Source organism: Cotesia typhae, unplaced genomic scaffold (assembly GCF_013202065.1).
Source record: "Cotesia typhae breed Kobodo isofemale line unplaced genomic scaffold, CoteBio_Ctyphae contig_20, whole genome shotgun sequence".
Taxonomy (NCBI): domain Eukaryota; kingdom Metazoa; phylum Arthropoda; class Insecta; order Hymenoptera; family Braconidae; genus Cotesia; species Cotesia typhae.
This window is the reverse complement of record NW_027423725.1, coordinates 5,160,303-5,183,689: the sequence shown is the minus strand read 5'-3', so window position 1 is coordinate 5,183,689 and position 23,387 is coordinate 5,160,303. Positions and strand designations below refer to the sequence as shown.

At 27.4% G+C, this 23,387-nt stretch overlaps 5 protein-coding genes across 14 annotated transcripts in view; 1 reads left to right on the top strand and 4 right to left on the bottom strand.

Moving 5' to 3' along the window:
- Positions 1–125: 125 nt before the first annotated feature.
- Positions 126–2,395, bottom strand: LOC141538218 (uncharacterized). Of its 3 annotated transcripts, XM_074259590.1 has the most exons (5): positions 2,275–2,395; positions 1,633–1,861; positions 1,473–1,554; positions 493–664; positions 129–408 (listed from the first exon to the last, which is right to left on the bottom strand). In XM_074259590.1, the coding sequence occupies exons 2-5, from the start codon at positions 1,654–1,656 to the stop codon at positions 174–176; spliced, it is 513 nt and encodes a 170-aa protein (XP_074115691.1). In that variant the 5' UTR covers positions 1,657–1,861; positions 2,275–2,395; the 3' UTR covers positions 129–173. The 3 variants fall into 3 exon arrangements, with proteins under 3 accessions (XP_074115693.1, XP_074115691.1, XP_074115692.1); XM_074259592.1 differs by lacking the exon at positions 2,275–2,395 and having other exon boundaries at positions 126–408; positions 1,633–1,656; XM_074259591.1 differs by lacking the exon at positions 1,633–1,861 and having other exon boundaries at positions 2,275–2,382.
- Positions 2,396–2,493: 98 nt separating this feature from the next.
- Positions 2,494–3,418, top strand: LOC141538219 (U6 snRNA-associated Sm-like protein LSm5). Its single transcript, XM_074259593.1, has 3 exons — positions 2,494–2,692; positions 3,017–3,213; positions 3,297–3,418. Exons 1-3 carry the CDS (start codon positions 2,647–2,649, stop codon positions 3,327–3,329), a joined length of 276 nt encoding a protein of 91 aa, XP_074115694.1. The 5' UTR covers positions 2,494–2,646; the 3' UTR covers positions 3,330–3,418.
- On the bottom strand, positions 3,419–5,518 carry Mos (proto-oncogene serine/threonine-protein kinase mos). The gene is given in 5 exon segments (XM_074259588.1): positions 3,419–3,739; positions 4,008–4,393; positions 4,653–4,718; positions 4,721–4,848; positions 4,932–5,518. Coding segments are annotated over 5 exon segments (984 nt in total). The 5' UTR covers positions 5,015–5,518.
- Positions 5,519–5,673: 155 nt separating this feature from the next.
- Positions 5,674–23,387, bottom strand: part of Ae2 (anion exchange protein Ae2) — a 37,496-nt gene continuing 19,782 nt past the window's right edge. For 3 of the 7 annotated variants that reach the window (XM_074259577.1, XM_074259575.1, XM_074259576.1), the window contains exons 3-8: positions 15,410–15,590; positions 14,768–14,849; positions 14,353–14,697; positions 12,345–13,032; positions 11,985–12,035; positions 5,674–9,782 (exon numbers count right to left, since the gene is read on the bottom strand). In XM_074259577.1, the coding sequence (XP_074115678.1) occupies positions 7,413–9,782; positions 11,985–12,035; positions 12,345–13,032; positions 14,353–14,697; positions 14,768–14,849; positions 15,410–15,590 (3,717 nt within the window). In that variant the 3' untranslated portion in view covers positions 5,674–7,412. Of the gene's footprint in view, positions 9,783–11,984; positions 12,036–12,344; positions 13,033–13,889; positions 14,004–14,067; positions 14,142–14,352; positions 14,698–14,767; positions 14,850–15,409; positions 15,591–17,832; positions 17,898–23,387 lie in introns of those variants that run through there. The other 4 variants (XM_074259579.1, XM_074259578.1, XM_074259580.1 and 1 more) reach the window with 4 other exon arrangements.
- LOC141538217 (uncharacterized) lies at positions 19,752–21,091 on the bottom strand. Of its 2 annotated transcripts, none has more exons than XR_012481031.1 (2): positions 20,110–21,091; positions 19,752–19,990 (listed from the first exon to the last, which is right to left on the bottom strand). XR_012481031.1 is itself a non-coding variant. In XM_074259589.1 (2 exons), exon 1 carries the CDS (start codon positions 21,087–21,089, stop codon positions 20,349–20,351), a length of 741 nt encoding a protein of 246 aa, XP_074115690.1. In that variant the 5' UTR covers positions 21,090–21,091; the 3' UTR covers positions 19,752–19,990; positions 20,347–20,348. The 2 variants fall into 2 exon arrangements, 1 of the variants encoding a protein (XP_074115690.1); XM_074259589.1 differs by having other exon boundaries at positions 20,347–21,091.

The window sequence follows — 23,387 nt, the reverse complement described above, 5'->3', positions numbered from 1 at the left end:
TTTCGTTTTTTTTTTGTTCATTGTACACATTTACAAAAGATAAATAAGATAATTAACAACGTGTAAAATAATATTTTGATTATTTTAAAGATGTAATGTGCATGAGAGATAAAAATAAAAAATATATATCAGTTTTAATTTCATTAGAAAATTAAAATAGTCTTGTAATTTATTTACTCTATTTTATACAAAATCTCTTCGTTATAATCTACATTTTTTGTTTGCCTAGATTTAGCTAATTGATATAAATTACGACTGTTTCTTGTGATTTCATCATCTAATTTTGATTTTTTCATCATCGATTCACGTTTTGTACCGATCCCCGAAGGAGCCAAAGGTTTAATGAGATCTTTACAAACTCTGTACATTACACTTATACCTTCTCCACTTTTTACCGCCAGTATAAAGCTAAAAAATATCAATTATTATACGATGTGGATATATAAAGATAATTAAGTAATAAAAAATTCAAAAAAAAATTTTTAACATTACCTGGGACGTTTTAATTTGTTTTGAATATCTACAATATCACGTAATTTTAAATTTCTTTTTGATGGCCAAGGAATGTATATTTCGCTGTCAGCATTTTTACTTGATTTTGCGAGAAGATAAATTAGATCTAATTCTTGCTCATATTTATATTCAACACCCCACATTTTTTTTTCTTTACAAATAAAAATTGAAAGTAATTAATAACAAAGAATTTCATTCATGATTTATTAACAATGATAGAAGCTTAAATGAGTGTAAATATAGCAGATAATAGAAAATTAACAATTTTTTATAGATTGAAAATGTAACTGAAATTAAATCGAAAGAATATACATTCAGAAAATTGAATTTAATGTCTTTTTACTAAACTTAATTCACTTTTATTTAATTTGTATATTTTTTGTCTGCTGTATCAACATCATTAAACTAATAGAATTAATAAATGTTACTCAAAAACATTACAATAATTACTGATAAAAAATTTATAATTCTGGAGTTAGCAGTCAGCTGTTAATTAAAAAAATTTTTTTAATAAATCAATTACAATAAAAAAATTGTTCTAAAAATTTTCATGACATTAAATTTAGTTGTCACTTCGCAATTTTTTTAATTTTTTTCAACAAATAAATTATAGCAAAAAAAAATTATTAAAAAAATAGACTTGTAGAAATTTTAATAAATTAAAAATGCAATTTTTTAAAAAGAATTTTTTAGAATAAATTTTTTTGTTAAAGAAAATTAAAAAATTGTCAAGTGACAGCTAACTTTAATATCACAAAATGTTCACTTGTCATTTTTATTAATTTTTGTATGTGAAACTTTTTAATTAAATTTTTTTTTATAATAATTTAATTACTATAAATAGCTAAAAAAATTTTTATATCTGTCAACTTCAGTGTCATAAAAATTTGTATAATATCAATAACAGACATTTGTCGTAATGAAATTAGATTAGTTTAAAATTTGAAAAAAATAATCACCTTCACATAATTCCATATAAACATAGAAAGCAGTTGTACTTTTGAGTTCATTTTTACATCCGAGTTGACTAATTCTATAATACTAGAAAAAATAAAATTAATTAATTTACATACTTTCAAAGAAATTAAAAAACAAACCAGATAAAAAGTTCAAACTTACGCTTGGATGACAAATGTCATACATTTTTATTTAAGAAATTGGGATATTTTTTTTTACAATTAATTACTATGTATGGATGATGATAAACTGAGAACGGGACTCGATATAACAACAACAAACTAGTTAAATATTGCAGGACCCGGGACCCAAGCATTAATCATGATCACATAACCTATGGGGATCCGTTTTTGTCAAACTCCGGTCAGAATGCGACAGCATAGATCATTCTCTGTATGACATTAAAGTTAGCAGTCACTTGACAATGTTTTAATTTTTTTCATAAATAAATTAGCTCCAAAAAAATTATTTTTAAAAATTTGCATTTGTAGTTTTTTAAAATTTCTCGATGTCAATTTTTTTTTGCAATAATTTACTTGTTACAAAAATTCTTAAAATTATCAACTATCTGCTAAGTTAATTTTCATTTCTCTGTCGCGCATTTATTGAAAGTTAATAATAGTGACTGTTACGTGCTTATAAAGAAATGGATAAAGAAAACAAATATTCTGTCTGAAATAATGAACATGTAAAAAAAAATTTACAAAAACGGTAAGTACTTAAATATTTGTTGAATTTTGGTAATTAATCTAACAATAGTATACCATATAACAATATAACTTATGAAAAAAAAAGAATACATACTTTTTATTGTTTACTGTTTCGATTTCTTTTCAATTTTCGTTTGATTATAACTTGTAAACTAATTTTTCATATTAAACTTTTTCTTTCTTTGCCGATCATATTTGAAAACTTGCGCTTTAAAAAAAACTTGCTAATGTGCTGCTCTCAAGCGGCCAGGTTTGGCAAAACAGGTCCCCATTGAAACGACCAATAGCATTTCAACAATTTTTTCAACTCTGTGTAACTGTGTACATTGAACTTGTTTACTTGTATTTTTGGTGATTATTTACTCAAAAATATAATCAACTTTAATTAAAATTACAAAATTATATTATAACAATAAATTCTAGATTTATAACAATTATAAGAAATTAAGTCAATTAATTATCAAAAATGACGAGTTCAGTAACTACAAACCCATCAACTTTATTGCCATTAGGTTAGAATAAGTGAATAATTATTTTATATATTTTATCATTATGAATTTATATATTTACAAATGATGAAAATGAAATTAGCCGACATTTGAAAATTTTTAGAAATTTTTTTTTTTTTAATTTCACTTAAAAAATTAAAAAAAAATTCTCACATTTAAAAAACTTGAAAAAATATAAGTGCAATTTTTTATAAATATTTTTTTAGTTGTAATTTAATTAATAAAAAAAAAAATCAAAAATTTTTAGACGTCTGCTAACTTCAGTTCCATTAAAAGTGATACATTATACACTTGTATTAATAAAAAACAATACAATTTTTTTCACAGAATTAATCGACAAATGTATCGGCAGCAGAATTCATATCATTATGAAGAATGATAAAGAAATTGTTGGTACCTTGCAAGGATTCGATGACTTTGTTAATATGCTCCTGGAGGATGTTACAGAAAGTGAAGCCACCCCAGAAGGTCGTAGAGTTACAAAGCTTGATCAAATTCTTCTTAATGGAAGTAACATTACAATGGTAATCTATTATTATATTTTTCAAGAAACGATAAATATTTGAACTGTCTTTTCTAATTAAGAAATTCAATTATTTATTTACAGCTGGTTCCCGGAGGAGAGATGCCAGAAACATGAAACAAAAACACTCATATTCATTTAATCCTTACCAATATATAAGACTTTGATAATTATTTTCCATAATAAACTAAATTTTTGTTGATAAATTACGTTGATGTTTTAATTTGCTTCAGTAAGTTATTTAATTGAAAAATAATAAAATCAAGATTCGGTCTAGTTTCTTGATTTTGTGACCAACTTTTTCTATAAAGATTCTTATAAGTACCATTGCACCCATCATCAACGTCATCATCTACAGGTCGGACACCTTTACCAGTAAGATATAGCGTAGTATGTGGATGATGATTCGCAAAAGGAATTTTTCTTGAGATCAGTTGCCATGCTATAATTCCTAAAGAATAAATATCTGATTTAACTGTTGGATTACAACCTTTTATCACTTCCGGTGCTACGTACCCAGGAGTTCCCTAAGTAAACAAAATAGAATTATTTTATATAATACTGAAGTTAGCCGTCAGCTGTTAATTTTAAAAATTTTTTTAATAAATCAATGACAATAAAAATTTTCACTTGTAATTTTTATTAATTTTCACATGTGAAACTTTTTAATTAAATTTTATTTTATAATAATTTAATTGCTATAAAATTCTAAAAGAATTTTTAATATTTGTCAACTTCAGTGTCATTACTTTATTATTATTTAGCTCATTAATTATGATTATTGTATTTACTTACACGAAAACTGATGCGCTCAATTGATTTGTTTGTGATAATTGAGCTCCCAAAATCTGAAAGTTTAGGTTGACCATCAGGTGCAATCAAGATATTTTTTGGTTTAACATCAGCATGAATAATACCTGCATTGTGACAAAAATCTAAAGCAGAAGCTACTGCGCTCCATACTTGAATTCTTTCAATCAAATGTAACTTCATTTTATCTAGTTTGTCTTGTAAGGACATTACACAGAGTTCCATGGTAATCAATGAACAAACAGAACCTTGCTCTACTTTAATAATTTTTACAATATTAGGATGTTGTAATAAAGAAGCACGTTCTTCTGCTTCTACTTGGGTATCATGGAGATTTTTGCGTTTCATTATTTTAACAGCCACTTGATTGCCTTTAAAAATTTATAAGTATCTGATTGAATTAAATCAATGTGATATAAAGACTAATTTACTGAATTTAACAGATATCTGATTATTTTTAGGACTTTTTATAAAAGGAAATCACTAAAGTATAAATTATAAGAAAATATGAATGCAATTTTTTTTCAAATATTTTCTAAGTGCTAGTTCGTCCGTTGAATAAAAAAAAAAAAAAAAATAGTAGATGTCTGTTTATTTCGTTCCAGTATTATAAAAATGAAAACTTGATACCTTTATACGTTGCTTTATAAACAGTTCCAAAACCACCGCAACCAAGTAAAATTTTTTTTTGTTCGATAAATCATTATTTACTATTTTTTTTCGATTCGGTGTATCTATATTAAACGGTACAATTCGATTTTTAATAGCTATCCTGACATCGTTTTCGTTGCGTGGACTCAATGAATCTTTCGCTATTTTTTGCGGGCTGTAACATTGTCTAAGGTTAATTAAATATTTACACATCATTTGAAGTAAGTATATATAAGGGTGATTTTGTTATTTATTTACCTGGGACTCAATAAATTTTTGACTATCTTTGGCGATATACCACGATGACTCAAAGTCGTAACAGCAAGACGCGGTGATGTCATTTTTATTTGAAAGCAGTACAACGTCCATTCTCACAATATGATACTGACTAGATTTAATTGGATAATTGGGATATAAATATATTAGTAGAGAGTAAACAGTAGGTAATTATATTTGATAAGTAAACAATAACAACGTGTATTTGATAAGACATTAAAATATTTATTTTTTCTTTTATTTTAAGGCATAGTTTTACTAAAACTAATTATTACTGTAATACTGATTATTCATTTATTTACAATAATATTTCATAATCGTTGATTTAACAATTCAAAATAATTTTTAATTTTTATTATCTTTAAAATGTGTAGTTAATATATTGATTTACATTATTAGAGTAAAATTAATGTATTTCAATTGATCAATTTTTGATAATTTTTTACTTTAAATCTTAAGAGATGTTTAAAATAGTTTATAATTTTGAGTAGATTTTTTAGCTGTAGATTTTAATATAACTTATAATAAATTTCGGGTAATAATAATTATTAATTAAGAGGAATTAATAACTGAGATTGTAAAGTCTAACACTCTTCGAATTTACAATTAAATCCATCGCATTATAAAAATATCTTATTAATGAAACAATTTATAAAATCAAGTGTTGATTAATAATCAATTTCTTCATGAAGAATATTATGTGTACATTCATTTAAACAAAGAATAAAAATATATTTTTTATTGATTCGTTATTTAAATTTTAGTTTACATAATATATGATTTAAAATATAACATTTCATGTTTTTATTCTTTTACTTGCTTGGACTCGCAACATCATGATATTCATCTCATTCAGGTACATTTAATTTATCATATTTCTTTCATGTATACTATAATCATTCATTTTCCAATCTTAAAATCTCTGTTAGTTTATATTTATATTTTCCATTCAAAAATAATATTATTTGTTGTTATTATTATTATATATATTTTATCAGAAATAAAGACAAAAATTTTGTCTATGGGCTTTCTCAAGTAATTATAGCCCTGAATTTTTCCTTGAGCTAATAATTATGTAAATTTTAGTATGAAATTATTATTTTGAATCTCAGTACAATTATTTAACAAGAGCACCTAAGTATAAGTACAGTATTTTTTTTTTTTTTTTTTTTTTTTTTCAATTGAACCGTTTCACGATTGACAATGTATATCTTTCTATCATGTCAATATCTGGTAATGATAAGATAGCACAATCGTAAAAAGTTGCAAGAAAATTTCACTAAAAGTGAAGATTTATAATAAAGTTAATAGTAAGGAATTTTATTGTCTTATAATAAAATTTATCAATTATAATTTTTTCTGTACAATAATCAATCTCTCAAAATAAAATAAGCACCAATAATGTTGATAAGTTCGATTATTTAAAATCAATTAAGTATAAGAATTCACTGGGATAAAATACCAAATTTAAGGATTAAATTATATTTATAATAAATATTTACACTTATTTGTTAAAATTTCATAATATCACGGTATTAATTAATTATCATCAATTATTACTTAAGTAATCATGTATGAGATTAAGAAACTAATATTTCTCTCTAATAATTGACAATATTTTTATACTATATTAAAAGTAAATTATTTATTAGTAAAATAAAATAAAATGAAGAAAAAAATTTTTAAATTGATAAAAGATTATTAATAGTAGCCAAATACATTGAAAATGCAATTAGACTTTTTATCGTTGAGTCAAAACTGAACAACATTTTTTTTTTTATCAATAAAATAAAAGCACTAGTTATTGACGAAGTCCAATTATTGATATCTTATTTTATTTCAAAATTTATCTAATTACCTATGATATGAATACTAGTCGTATACTTTTTTGTATTATATATCTGAAATATCTGAATAATTTAAAGAATTAAAAAAAAATTAATAGTTCTGAAAAATAGAAAATATTTAACGATAAAAAGATCAAAAAGAGTTTACTTGAGTCTATTAAAACAACTGGTGAGTTAAAATTTTATAAAGCTTATTTTTAATAATTTTTTTTATCTATTTATATTTATTATTTTTTTTTTTTTAAATGAATAAATTTAATCGTCATAATTTTTCAAAAAAATGGGTGTCAAGAATTGTTTCTCAAAATTTAAGTTGTCAATTCATCAATATAAATGGTGTAGTCAGGTAATTGACTTTATCATAAATAGATTATTAAATTTTAAAAACTATTATTAAAAACCACAAATTTTTAGTCAAAAGATTAATTAGTGTAATTAAAAAAAAAAAAAATTATTAATATGTTAAAATTGAAATCTTATAGTGTCAATGATTGGTGCTTTTATTTTAGCATGAAAAAGAAATAATAAAATAAACAGAGACAAAATGATGGATAATATACAGAAGGATATTTAATGTCCTAAACAAAAGGTGGAATATAAGTAGATAAGGCACAATCTAACCAGGAAGTGGTGCTTCTTCATAGAAATCAAGTTCATCCTCAACAGTCTCATTATCAGGGCCTTTACTATCAAGCGCCCGGAGTTCAGCAGCTGTAAAGAATCGCGTCATTTGTGAGCGTAAAGGTATCATAAGAATAAGAAAAAAGGGAAGTGCGAGGGCTGCTGGTGTACTTTTGACAATCCATAGTACAGCCAAACATAATATTTGAACCAATGTAAATAGATGCATTTTGTAAGTTTGAACTCGTCTCACATAATTAGCAGTTCCATGATGCTTAACAGGCATGAAGAACAATTTAACACGATCAAATAATTGTACTCCATTGGTTGATGATATACCCATGTAAAAGAAGACTCCAAGAAGGACAGCCATGGGTACTCGGCGCAGCAGGGGAGCCATAAAAACACTAGTTCCTACCAAAAGAGCGACAAGAAGCGCGCTAACTCTTTGTTCTTTTACCTCGACAATATAAGGTTTGTCCCCTGGTGCGTGAGTGCGGGACATGACCGTAACTGCTGATACATGGGTCAAAGAACGTACTGAGGCTGCTGAGCACCAAGGTGCACCCATTAATCCACATCCAACATTCATCAAACACACCACAACAATATCCATGTGGTATCCATTTCCTTTTCGTAATTTACGTTCTTTTTTATCAATTATCAGTTCTGATATTTGTGTTTCCATAAAAATAAGAATATAGACGAGTAGAGCAGGAATCGCGCAAGCAAACGCCATCCAGACAGAAATCGGTTTGGTGATACCTGATGGCGATACAATCCAATTTCTTCCCTGCATTGTAGGACTCAAACCTTCAGGGACAAGAAGTTTTTCTGTTTTTACTTCAGAGAGGTAATCTATCAACACAAAAATAATTATACTGATTGGAACTCCAAAGTCTCCAAATGCTCTTCGGGCACTACGCCCCAAATAGTGGCTGTTACGGAAAATACGGAGGTAATACGCTCCCAAAAATGTTCCAAAACACAAAATAGTACACATCAGAGCTGTATTTGGTTGATTTATCAACAAACCGGAAGGGTTAAAACTTGGTAGAAATGATAAACTAATTACGGAAGAATTCATTTCTGTTTCATTATTTAGCCTCAGATATTCTTTCGGATTGGTTAGATTACTCGAATAGTAAGAACTGTTGTCATTTGGATCGAAGCAGTACTCTGGTAGCAAGGGATTTTTTTTGAAATAATTATAAATCTTTATGAAAGTTTCGACGATATAGAGTAATGAAATTAGTCCAGTGAAAATTTCTTCGGTAAAACGAGTGAAGAGTCTTACTAAAACGGACCCTTCGATGGAGGCGATTGCCAAGGCTAATATACCTAGCCACATGCCGATATAAAGCCGCATTGTCAGAAATTCCAGATCATATGCTAGACAAAAATTATACAAACTCTCGTCAAAGAGCAACAAAGGTCCAGTTGTACCAATTATCACAAGAGGTTGTGTTGCAAAAAGAGCCATTATAACTCCTGTCCATGAGCAAGAAACAAGAGTCTCTGAAATCCCAATAACATTTTTTGTTTTGTCACTTATCAAACCCCCAAAAGTAATGGCTGCACATAGGGCAGCAAAGTACATGAAAATAGCTGCTGCTATACACGAACTATTTAACCCATCTGTGAAATCAGATAAGTAAAATGGATAACGTCGTTTAATATCGTTTATGAGCCCTCCAAAAGGACGACGTGTTCGACGAAGGGGATCGTCATCAGGTGGCCGCTTACCATCTTCCCCAGCAAGAATAGCTTTTTTAATTGCAGCTTCACCTTGAGTCGTAGGAGCAGCTTTTGCAAGTGCTGAAGCTTTTCGTTTTCTGATTGCTATGCTCTTAGCTTTAAGTTCATCAAATGGTAGTAATGCTTGACGTTCCCAATCACCTGGCGGCAATACAATTGAGTCGTCCAAAAATTCATTTATTGCTGAAAGAAGTTCACGTCGTTCTTTAGCTTTGTATGCTACTTGGTGGAATGGTTTGTTGGCCATTAGTGTTGATATTGATCGTCCTATTTCATGATAATCTAGATCGGTATTACGAGGACCGAGTAGCGCGAAGACAAAACGCACTGGGATTGTAACTTCTGTTATTGATGGCATGAAGACACCTTCTGCCAGTCGGACAAAAGCAATGGTAGGTTGATCCAAAAAATCAACAGCACCAACCAAAACAACTGTTGCTTCTGCTCCTGTTGGTATACGCTTGAAGATGTAGTCGTTATTGTGAGCTTTTTTCAAATCTTCGTTGCTGCTTGTATATGTCATTTCTTCTTTTATGTCAACCGTTGTGTGATTGTTGTCTTGAGGTTGGCTTGATGGCACGATTTTTGGCTTTGAGTCGTTCAAATTCTGTAAAATTATTTTTCTTTTATTAATTGGAAATTATTTTTAGTCTTTATGAATTTGATTATTAAATTCAGACTTTTCAATACGTTTGACAAGTACGTTATACAGGATATTCCATTTCAAATTCAACTACATGAAAAATTACTATTTTTTATTTACTTCATTTTTCTTTTCAGATAAAGGATAGGAAGAAAAAAAAACTATTTGAAATTTCTTTACTTTTTATGAAATAAAAACCTTCTGATGACCCTTTCTAGGAAAAAATCGCGTGTTATAGAAAATTGTTTGTCATTTACAGCCGAGTCACTTCAATTTTGAATTTGAGTTTTTAATTTCAGAAATTAAATTTGGAGAAAAAACTTCAATTTCCCTGTACTGAGATTGAAGTTTTGTTGTCCTCGAAGAGAATCAAATATTTTTGCTTTAATTCTGATGAGTATATATGAAACTAACTTTTTAAAAACAAATAAAAAAGTCATTTTAAATAAACTAATAATTAAATTAAACTAAAACATTTTCAAACGCACAAAACTTCCTAAAAATTTTTTATTCAAAACAAATAAAAAAAATTTTAATTTTCAAACACAAAACTCAAAACTGAAAACATATTTTTATTTCGTATTGTAAAATTTCATTAAACGGTAAACATTTTGAATAAAAATCTTTAATTAAAATCAAAAATTTTTTCAACTAAACAATTTGATTTGGAACGTCCCATATATATTTTTAGAACATGTACAAATAATTTGTTAAGTAAAGAAAAAAAATTTTTTTTTTTTTTTCAAGTTCATTTTTCAATGTTTGCATTATTAAATGATAAAACACACAAGTGCAAATGCGGTTGATATGATTTAATAATTATCAACGTCATCATGATGAAATATAACGATGTGCTATATATATATATATATATATATATATATATATATATATATATATATATATATATATATATATATATATATATATATCAAGAGAATGATATGAAAAAATAAAAAAATGAAACAAAATAAATGTCATTATATTATAGCACTAGGACAACACGAATACAGAGTTATAAATATATTACAAGTTATTTTTAGGTATCATGAACTCATAGGAAATCATTTAATCAGTTATTATATTAATTGAATCAGCTTATTACTTATTAAACGGTAGATATTATTATTTAATATTGATTACAAAAATATTGCAGTATATATTTTTGTAATATAGCCGCTTTGGGTTGTGATAAAACCTTGACCATACTTTATTGGTATCTTTATTTTACCCTCTATTTACATTGTCATTATGTATTCTTCTACCTCTGGAATAACAAAAACATGTCATGTAAATTTGATTTAATTAATTTCTTTTTATTATTATGTGGATAACCATTTGATCTCAAATATTGTTTTTTTAATCACAAATACATCAAAACTATTATAGGTTCAATAATAACTTTCCTATTCAATAAATAACTAAATAACTAATAATTATTATTATTTTAATTTCGAAATCTTTTATTTATATATAAAATTTCAATATTAAATCCAATAAAGAGTATCCAACCTGAAGTATGGAATTAAAAATTTTTTCATGTTTAAATATTTAATGACCTCATTAAAAAAAAATCTTATTAATAATCTCAAATTTTGTAACAATAAACATAAATGTCGATCATAAAAGTTTAGTATCTGATGCGATTAATTTATCTAAAAATATTCAATATGAATAGAATATTAAACCGCCTAAATATCCATGTTTATTTACATTGAGAAAGACAAATATATCAATCCAATACAGAATAAGTTTTGTATGATAAGACAATTATAATCTGAGTGACTCATTCTGTTATAAGTCGTTGAACGAAAAGTCGTATTGCATGCTTCAGAACGCGAACCGTTTGAAGTTGTGCTCCAATTTTAACTTGTCAAGGTCAAGCAATTTATTTGAATTATTATTAACCAAAAAAATATATTTTAATAATTTATAATAAATATTAATATTCATGAAATGGTTCCTTTTTGCTTTCCTAGTTGTTGAATTTGCTTTAATAAAAAGAATTATAATTATTCCTGTAAGTTCATGATTGATTGGGATTATTATTATGGAGGTTTATGAAATAATGGGGAATTCAAATACAAAAATATGATGGATTAAAAAAAAACATGAATATTTTTGGGGGACAAAAAAAAGTAAGACAGGATAACAATTTAAAGTTACGTGTTTTTCAGTGTCTTCCCGCGTAGCATCTTCTTCCTCCAGCCAGATAGACTGCGGAAATAACATTGATGCCGAAATTAATTTTCATTGAAAAAATAAACAATTTTTATCATCAATTTCATTTATAATTCTACATGAAAAAAGGGTTTTATTAACATTCATGTGTACTTATTACTTATCATCACTAAAATCAATAAAAATACGGAATTATATAATATAATAACAGATTTGACGTTGAAGATATAAATCAGGGCAGAATAAAAAAATGTATAAAATATAATAACCAGTCGATAAAAATTATTAAATCAAATTATAGTAATTATTAATATTTAACTAGATAATTAAGAGTTAATAACCTACCTGGAGGCTGGTATAACTAGAATAGTTTCGTTTTCCACCAAAACGAAAACCCCTGTCATGTTCATTAACATGTCGATGACGAAGTAGCAGAGCTCTCATAACAACTGGACGGTCTTCAGGCAGAATAAGCTCATCAATAACCATCTGTTCAACAACTCTGTAAGCCATACCAGGTACATCTTTTTCTTCTAAGTCTAACAAAACAACGCCAGTCTCTAAGCATCGACGAAGATTGAGCAGTGAATGAAAACTCAAAGAAGCAACATGAGGTCTTCCCCATCTGTCTGCTCCTTCTTCAACATCTTCTTCATACTTAATCCAACGAGCTGTTTCTCTCCACTCACGTTCTTCACCCACTCCATGAAGTTCATCCAGTTGAACAAAAACTTCATGCGGTGAATGATCGTACATTTTTTTAAAAGTTTCATGAGGAATCCCGCCTTCTTTTTTCCGGCCTATTTGTATTGTTGGGTGTGAAGCTTTATGTCTTCTCATGCCCCGGGGATCATCACTTCGATGAGATTCGAGATCATCTATATCGAGTTCTTGCAGAGTACTCGCTTCTTCTGGCTGCACACTTACTCTTCTGCCCAACAGTCCTACGTTGTCTGGAAGACCTGCTCCCGATCTTTTGCGCCATTGTGGATCTTCTTGAAGGGAATATTTTCTGGATTTATGGTGGTGTCTTCTGAAAAAGTTATTTATGTATTAATTTTAGAAAATAAAAGTACCAGTAAAAAAGCCGGTATACATAATTACATAATTATAAAAATTCATAAAAATAGAAAAATTGTCCCTTTTATATGAAATTTTATGAACTTATATTTGTTTTTTTTTTTTTTTTTACATAATTATAAACAGTTGTGTGCAATTTCACACAAAATTTTAATAAAAATTTTGAAAACAGGCATAAATATACACAAATAAAGATAAGTATATATAATTGTATGTGCCAATTTTTTTTTCTATATAACTGTAATTGTAAATTTTTATTACTAAAAATATTAATTTTTTTAGAGAAAAAAAAATTATTAAAATAAAACAGCTAAAAGTTTGCGCGTATAAAATTATAGCTACAAATTAAAAAAGTTTTATTTCAAACTAATTTATTTATTGAAAGAAAAAAATTTTTTTTCAGATTTCTACTAATTAAAATATCGTTAACTAATTATATTATTTTTAAAATCACTTATCTCTAAACTTATGACATTTTTTTTGAGAACAGATTAATGATGGTTTCAGAGCAAATGTTTGGCGTGGTGACCGAAATATTTGATCAAATGCCAACATACTAGAATTTGACCCTGACAATGGTTTTGTTCTTTGTCGTGTTAAATAACTTTTACTTCAACCTATGTTTCTTAAAATATTAGTTGTTGTTTTTTTTGTTATTTAACAATAATACATCAACAAAAACAAGGATTGACGTTATGAATGTAAATAATTTATGTTTAGGTGTTAATATACAAAACAGATAATGACTAACATTACAGAAAAGATGGAATATGATAAACAAAAGATAAAAAATAACAATAAAATGCGTACGGATTCCGTCTGATGTTACCAATTCGATCTTGGGATCGGTCGTAAGTAATAGGCATGATAAACGTACAACATCCACTAAGCACCTCTAACAAAACTCGTTTGACCTAATTAAATGACAAGACAATAGTGGTAAGCGTGTGTTTGATGACTCGTGCGTTAGTTGGCCCAAGTTATTTACCGGAAGTGGCTAGTACTGGCTAAAGGCCATGGCACCAGGTAGTACCAAGCCTGTACAAGAGTTGGTTCTTGTCCCAGGTCTAGGCCGCTTATGAATTATGAAAATAATCTTAATATTTGTCGAGCTCTGTTAACGATTATGGCAAATTGCACGGAAGCTTTGAGCTTATTTCCTACAATTTGTGGGATTTACAATATTTTAACTGATTACATCTAAGAAAAATAATTATTTGTTCAAATTTATTTTGTTTGTCTTCTTTAAATGATTTCGTAACTTATAACTTACTTGTAATCGTGGTGTTTACTGTGATGTCTTCGCGATTTTCGTTCTTCATCACTAAGCGGTCCTTCTAAGGATGACAAAACATCTTCTTCTTGAATTTTTTCGAATTGGACTCGAGGACTACCGATTCCGGTACCTTCAGTGATAATCGAAGCTGCTCTTTCAGAAGTTAGTGCTTCAGACTCCCTGCTGAGTATATTTTCTTGCTCATCTGACGGTGAATGTACATCATTTGATCGTGTAGTGGCAATACCATTGTCTATGGTATCTGATTGTTGATCAGTGGATTCTACTTGTCCATTTTCATTCACGTTTTCATCTTCGTTTTCGCATTCTATTGATCCTTCTCTATATTAATTAAAATGATTGTTTAAATTTAGTGTGAACGTTAGTAAAAAATTAATTTTTTTAAACTTACGGTGATAAGTGCCTTCGCATCGACTTGGAATGTAGACTTTTTAAAGGCATGTGCGGATGAGGGTAACTTCTTTTGCGGTGTTCTTATTGAAAAAATAGAATTATTAATTCATTTAATACTATTTGTTTTGGTAGAAAAATAAGTTTCTTACGATCAAACCAAATTTAATGTATTAAAAAATAATTTTTATACAAATTCATTAATAATTTTTCAAATAACATCAAATATGATTTTTTTGACTAATTCTGAATAATTATCATGATTGATTTATACAACTTCTTGTGTTGATTTTAATAAAACCATCATAAAAATCTTACAACATTTAAATTTAAGTATATTATGCTTGTCATAGAAGTATATTCATAATAGAATCTCTGTTGCAATAATTAAAATATTTATATTTGCATGTATTAAATGTTTGGCTGATTCTTAAAAACTTTAACTAAAGCAGAAAAATCTAGCTTTAAACCAATTTTTTTTCTTAATTTACTTGCATAACTTTCTAGAGAAAAAAAATGATAACACAATAAAATTTCAATGTAATATTATTATTATTATTATTATTATTATTATTATATGTTTAAAAAGATAAATAAAATAAAATACTGTAATTGTTTTTATTGATTTCAAAAATAAACTTACGATCAAAGATGTCATCACCATATCGCGGTGGAGGACCCCGATCGCGATCACGATCAGAGCCAACTGATTCAGAAGGTGATCCTAAACGAGATACATCGAATTTCCTTCCAGAACCCATGGCAAACACTTTTTCCATTTCCTCGTCCAATTCCGGGCCCGCTTCCGAACCATTTCCGTCGGTCTAAAATAAAGAAAATATGTTATATTAAAATATCTTCTTATCTCTTTACTTATTACATATTTATCGAACAATGTTAATGGAATAAAAATAAAAAAATACATTGAACGACTGTTTTCATAACTATAGAGGCTTATTGTAAAAATTCACTGCAGACTCTGTAAATTATGCCATCAATAAGATATTAAATTTTCCATCAATTATTGAGATTATTGAAAAATGTTTCTAAAGTTAGCTTGAAACTTTTCACTGCAGTAATGTTCACATCGCACTTACCTTGTTGCTTTAAATATTTTAAGAATGCAAACAAAATTTTATTAAAATAGAAAATAGCTATTGATATTTATTGAAAATAATAATAAGTTTATCGATTAAATGGTAAAATCTAATCATGGTTAATGGTGAAGAAAATTTATCACCATTATTTAATTTATGAATTTAAGTTTACTTTGTTGAAAATGTTCATAGTTATTTTTATATTTTTAGTGCTGTGAATTTCAAAGTGTTTCATTTTAACTCTGGAAATTTGAAGTTACACCAATATTTCATAATTATTTAAACGTAGTGACATTGAAAATATAAAAATACAAAATTGAATAATATCAATATACTATTGAATACTTTAGTTATTTTAATAAGCTGAATTACGCGCATGGTTATATTTTATTTAGTACACGACAAATATTTTGGTAAGTTTGAAAAATAAACAATAATATATGAAAAAATTTATATATTTATTGGTAATTGTTTCAAAGTAGAGATTATGTTATTTATAGTCGTAAATCACTATCAAATTTTTTTAATATTAAAACTTATTATTTTTCTTGAAGTTCAACAAAAATTGAAAAACAAAAAAAAAGTTAATTTTTTTACCTAAAAAGATTTTTTCAACATTAAAAAATTAGAAATATTGAATAATTATTGCACCTCTAATTTTTTGGCCATAAGTCCAAATTAAAGACTTTTTCAAAAGTGCGTAAAAAATATTTAAATGATAATATCATGACACTTTTTTAATCACAGAAAATAGTAAATAGCACTCAAATAATTTATTTTTTAAAGATTCAAATGAACGAGACACGTAAACAGCACTTTTTTTTTACTTTTAAATTAGAAATTTTGTTAATTAGCTGCGATAAAGAATAACATAAAAAAAATTAAATAAGTTAATTAAAAATTTTTTATGGTTGGAAAACGGTAAAGCCATACCTATGAACAATCATCAAATTTTTTTTCGCATTTATAGTACAAAAAAACGTACTGGAAATTACTGCACTTATTTACATAAATTTTATGAATCATTTTTGGTAAACATTTAGTTTCTTTCAATATTAAAATATTTAAATCCTTATGGGACAACTTTATTTAAAAATTTTCTCAAAATTTTTATTTGAAGCAAATTAATTTGAGAATATCCGGAAACTTCTATTCTTTTATTTTGTAAGGTCAAAAATAGAGAGCTCCCCATTGCCAAACAATGACCGGAACAAATTATTGATTAAGATAATTAATTTGAACAGAAACGTATGATATATTAACAGAAACAGCTGTGAAATGCATTAGAAATTTACAGTACGCTTATCTTAGATCAAAAGATAATTAAACAAGTTCTACAATGAATTGTTAAATTGAAAAATGAATGGTGCTTGTTTGTTCATTACTACGATTAACATATTAAAATGAATATATTCAAAAGCTTTTAGATAATTATAAAAGAGGGTAACATATTAGGTAGATTTAAACAGTTAAAATACATTATATGTACTTATGCTGTTAAGATGTATCTATTTTTATAATAATATACAAACAAAAATAAATTATCTACAAAACAATATTCTTAACTATTCACCCATGTCATTTAAAGGAATGATTGATAGGAGTTGCGTGACACTACAAAAAATGAAGTATAGATAAAAAGGTATTCTGTCATTACGTAAGCTAAGGAACAATAAAAGAAATGCGAGTAAAAATTATCTATATAATGCAAATAAATGAGAATTATTACATGTGTCAATATGGTAAGTTGGATTTATTTTAACGGTCATTTTGACGATGAATTACAAATGTTTTTTTTAATCTCAAACTTAAAAATATGTCAATAATAGAGATTGCTATGCTTTACTATGAAATCTAACTAATTTCAAGACCATTCAATTAAATATCAAGTATTTTTTAATAAATAGTGATTTAAATATTTTGAATGTTTAAAAATAAACTTCTGGGTTGTTTTTTAATAAATACAAACCTCAAGTGCATGTCGATGTCACAAAAATGAAGAAATTGTAAGTTTTAGAGTGTCTCGAATCAGATAACGTCAATATTTAACGTCTATAAATAAAGAAGTTAAGTATTTTATTTAAAATTCTAAAATTTTCAAACAATTAACTACTAAAATGATTGAAATCGATATAATTATTTGTAAGTAGGATCCATAATATTTCAACTCATAGATCATTCACATTAAAAATTTTTTTTTTTTTTCAAAATTAACATTTCGTTAAAATTCATCAAAAATAAAATATTTTAAATGGAAAAAAATTTTTTTAGATGTCAATTGAAATTTTCGAAACGGTAAATTATTTGTTTTTACACATAGATTACTAAACGATCTTACTATCTCAGTCACCTGTTTTTTTTTTTTTTACATAGAAAATCGAATAATTAACATTATAAAAATATTATTTTTTCTTCTTTTTTTTTTCCAAATTATTCAATTTTATGAATAATTTACGATAATAATAACAATAATAATAATGAAAATTTATACAAATAAATTTTTCAATTAGTTTTCAGGCTTTAAATGTTAGACCGAAAATCGCGAAAAAAAAGTGTCTACACAATGTAACGATTTCCAGTATTTGTTTTTTCGTATTTTAGTTGTTAAATCATTAGAAAAAACAATTTAAAAAAAAGTCTGTCAATTTTTTTTATTTTATCATTCTCACTTCCAAAGAAAAATCTGAACAATATTTTTATGGGTTGAAGTACTATAAACCGTGAAACTCAATAATTACCCAAAACAGAATTTGAAAAGAAAAAATATATTTGTAAAAGTCTTTGGTCAAAAATATGGCTGACATCACTTCTAAAAAATTACTCACATCACTTTCACCGATTAAAAATTCAATTATTTTAAATTTTACGATACTAAGTTGAAATTTGAGAATAATTGTAGTTTTTACATCACTTTGTGAATATTGATCTGTAATAATTATAAAATTAACCTGGAGAAGGTTCGACGGCTTACACGGCTTTAAAAAAATTATTTAGTTCAAACAATGAATGTTTTCTGAGAAAAACATAATTTTTTTTTATTATTTAATAAAAATAGAATAACTAGAGATGTAGTAATATGTAGTTAATGACACACCTGGTGAAACGTTCGCAATGAACGTCGTAACCAACCAAGCAATTTTCCCCGCGCTTTTTGTAAGAAGGCCTTTCCAGTGGAACTTCCACTGGTTTCGGGCATGACATTCTGGGCTCAAATGATTTGAAAGCTTAAATTGAGGACTAGGATACCGTCTGCGCGTGCTTGTAAGCTCACAGTTTTCATCCCCGCTATTTAATCCAAATGGATCGATAGAGATACTTTAATATAAATATATGTATATATTGTATATACATGGGGGTATCATTTCACTAGTGTTAATATTTTTCGTTCTTCCTCAACTAAAACGCGAACCACGTCAAATTACCTCTTACTCTACGTCAAATCTATAATATATTGTATTACCTACATTTAACCATATACGTCAAGGAATATTTAAGTTTCAGAATCGTTTGACTGAAAAAAATCGCTGTACTACTTGTTATGAATTCATTGGGATAAATATACGACTGTTAAGATAATAAACATATTTTGTCGTTTATTATAAAAAAGGTTATTACCTTAAACAATTTAAGGACCAGTTTTACAATCTAAGATGAATTTGTTACTGATAAATGAAAAACAGGTCATGTTTTAGCATAGAGAGAGTTATCCAATTGGTTCATTATGGACATCTGCATTATGACAACTCATTTGAAAAAATAAATAAGATTAAAAAAACAAAAGAAAAGCTGACATGAGATTCAATAGACTTATATTTTTTATCAAAAAATTATTCAACCGCATGAAAATAGAAGAAAATTGTATGAACACTCGAAATGTTGCACTTAAGGGGCACACCTAGTGTAACGGCCTAAAAAAAACGTGATTTTTGGGAATTTTTATTAAAAAAAATACTTTATCAATTATTTTAAAATTTTAAGAATATATTTATACATGTTTTAAGAATACATAATGAAATTTTTGAAGAAAAAAATTAAATATTTTTTAAGTTATCGTCGATCTCTAACGGCGCGAAAAAAAAAAGGTCCTTCACTGCTGCAGTGATTCCGGCCTTCTCCGTGGATGAAATCTAAAAAAAAAATATCTCGTTAAACTAGATAATATTGTCTGTACAATGACCTACGATAAAAAAAAAAAATCAAAAATTGACAATATGGCGGCGTTTTAAAAAAAATAGTCGAATTTTACCTAAAATTTTGGTCGTTTGTGGCCTGCGAAAATTCGATTTTTGATCAGATCAAAAAATCGATAGGTCATTGTACGGAGAACTATATATAGAACATGTAAAAAAAATTCGATAGTGATCGGATCATTTGTTTTTGAGTAATCACTGCAGCAAATTCGGAAAATGCTGTTTCGAGAAAAACGCGTTTAAAGATAAAATGATCGTTTCCACTGTTATAAGTGGTTTAAAATCATATTTACAGCTAATCTGCTATTCCAGGGCCATATAATACACCTTCTTCTTCTTCGAAAAGGGCTTGTTCAGCTGAAGAAGCTTTTCTTCGAGATGATCGACCTTCTTCTGAAGAAACCCTTTGGCGATAATCAGCGATTCGTATTCTCGTGTCGTCCTTAAGAGCCGCAAAATCTCTTGCTGCAGGTCCAACTATCACTCCCATTACATTGAATATCTTCAAAATTGACGAATAACCGTCATTAAATATTGCAGTTGCAAAATTATTTGACAATTCAATAGTTTTGAAGCCATTATGAAGATGCTTGGGTGAAAAGTGCCAAAGTAAACCGTTGTAGCTTTCATTGTTGTTTTGAGTATTGTTACCTTTACATCTATCAAGCAATTCATATCGAGATAAGTCTTCATAAATAGGTTTTATAGCTTCTTGTACTTCTGGATCCAGTGGGAGGTAATCGTGTTTAAATGTACTAGTGATTCCTTCAGCTTCCGCGCGGCGATAAGCGCACCAACTTTCAGCGCCTTCTGGACAATTTTTATGATTTGGGTTTTTGTCAGTTGAACAGAAATGATAAAATGTTGCCCAGATTGCTTTATACATTTCATCTACATTATCTTGATTCCTCATAATTGCTAAACCATAATATTTTTGGAGTTTATTTATAAAATTTACAGTTAACTTTTGTGATGTTTTACTTTTTCCTCCTAATTTCTTATTAATGTTCTTTACACTTCGGCAACGTGTTCCCATTCTTTTTTCACATGTAGATAGCATTCCAATTTAGCAACAGGAATATCATAAGGATTCAAATCTATAAGTCCTTTGTGGGTAACGCTATCACCATCACCAATATAGCGGGTATATTTTACACCATATTTACTAATGGAACGACCAAACATGTCTTTTACACTATCCACTTCCATTTTTGAGGCAGATCCTTTATGATTGGCATCACATTCTTCATCGTGTAATGATAGCCATTCCTCATAATCTTCAGGTTCGCTATCTTTTTTTCTTCCAAAAACACAACTCTGACAATATGTAGATTTTACGCATGAATCAAGAATTTTCTTGCTGTATTTTCCTGCCAGCGTAACTACTCCGAAACGGGAAGTATGGCCACGTTTTTTCCAGGTACCATCGCCGCTAACAGTCAAATTTGTCTCCGAATTTTCTTTCTTTAATGTAAGCTCTTTTTCTTCATTTATAGCTTGCTGCATACTGAGCTTACAAACAGTTTCGGCTGCAATCTGTAAATTCGTAAAACATCCCGCAAAAGTTTGGTCGTAAAATTTGCATGCTAAATCCATTAATCCACAGAAAAAATTTATCCCATTTATTCCGATGCCCAATAGACGCATCACAGCAACAATACGTTTATTTATTTCAAATGCGTTATTAATCATTGGTCCAGAATTAATATACGAATTGCCACATTCACAAATAATAGCAATTTTGAACCCTAGACCTCTTGAACTTGCTTGATTGAAAGTAACTTTTTTTTGACAGGTTTTACACACCACTAAATTACTAATTGCACTAAAAACTGATAAAAATTGCAAAATACAATATCCATGAGATGGGTCAATCACAACATTATTGTCATTATTTTGTAAAAACTTTTCTGCGGACGTACTGGTATTCGCAGTAGATTGCTCAAATGTAAATCTATTTCCGGTAAACTTGCGTTTTTTCGCAATTGATCGATGCTTAGGAACATTGTGAGTTCCTTTTTTATTTGAATATGAAGATTGATCACTCATTTTCAAGAAAATAGCACGTGTAAAATTATGATGCGCTCGATACAACGATCACAATGAGACTAAATGTGTCTGGCTCCGAAAATAATTTACGTGGCAGTAAACGAAAAATTTCTAGAAATTTCTAGAAATTATTATAATGATATATTTTTGTATACCTGAGAGCCAACAATAGAAACTGGAATCGTGTTATAGGGGCTGGAAGAGACAGTAGACTCTGAACAATACTTCAGGTACGTCTCGCAGCTAATGACACTCTAGCTGCCGAGCGGCTGCTCTTTAAAATGTTATAACTCAAAAACTATTTGATATATCGATTTGAAATTTTAATATGTTATTTTTAAAGGTGTAATCTACCGAAATATGAAAAAAAAAAAATCGACTTTTTCGAAATTTCACACTAGGTGTGCCCCTTAAAAAAAAAAAATAAATTGATTCAAGAAAAATATTTTATTTAAAATTTTACTCTTGTTTGGAAGTAGTCAATTTTTTAAATTGAAAAAACGTACTTCTCAGTCAATTAATTAGAACTCTTGGATAAGCAAAAAGCTCTTCAGAAGACTTTTATTTTAACGAAACTTTTCTGTTTTCAAACAAAATACGCGAGGTTAAGACAATGCGATAATATTGGTTCTAGATATTACCAACTTGTTTCAAGAACCCCATTAAAACCAAAAACTGCTGAATTTCTACTATTTTCTGTATCATAAAAAAAGTTTTAAATACGTTTCACAATGTGTTCAAAAAGTGTTATCTAGTAATACAGTTTCATAAATTTCTTCTAAACAAATAAAAATTTCCTTATAAAAAAAAAAAAAAAAAAAAAAAAAAACTCTGATATTCGATGGATTATTTATGAAACTACCTACCACTTGACAATGATAAATTACATTTTCAAGTTTCCATTTACTACACAAGTCTTTAATAAAAATATTACGGTCAATGTCAATAAGTGCCAGTAGAAAAAAACATGGGAATGGTTCTTCAATAAAAATTTTGTGTGTTTAAAAGATTTTTTTTTACTATCTTGAATAAACAAACTATTTCGTAACCAAATATATAAAGTTATTTAACGAAAACGAAATTATTCTTAATTTTTGAAAATTTAATCTCAGATGAATAAAAATTTGATTCTATTGATCGAAGATAATATACTCTTAAATCACCAAGTAACAATCGTTATCGATCGAAGATACTAGTTTCTTAAGTCAAGATGACGAGATTTAAAACAAGAAGTTCTTGAAAGAAGACAACCGGTTGTATTTCAAATAATTTTTTTAGAAAGATT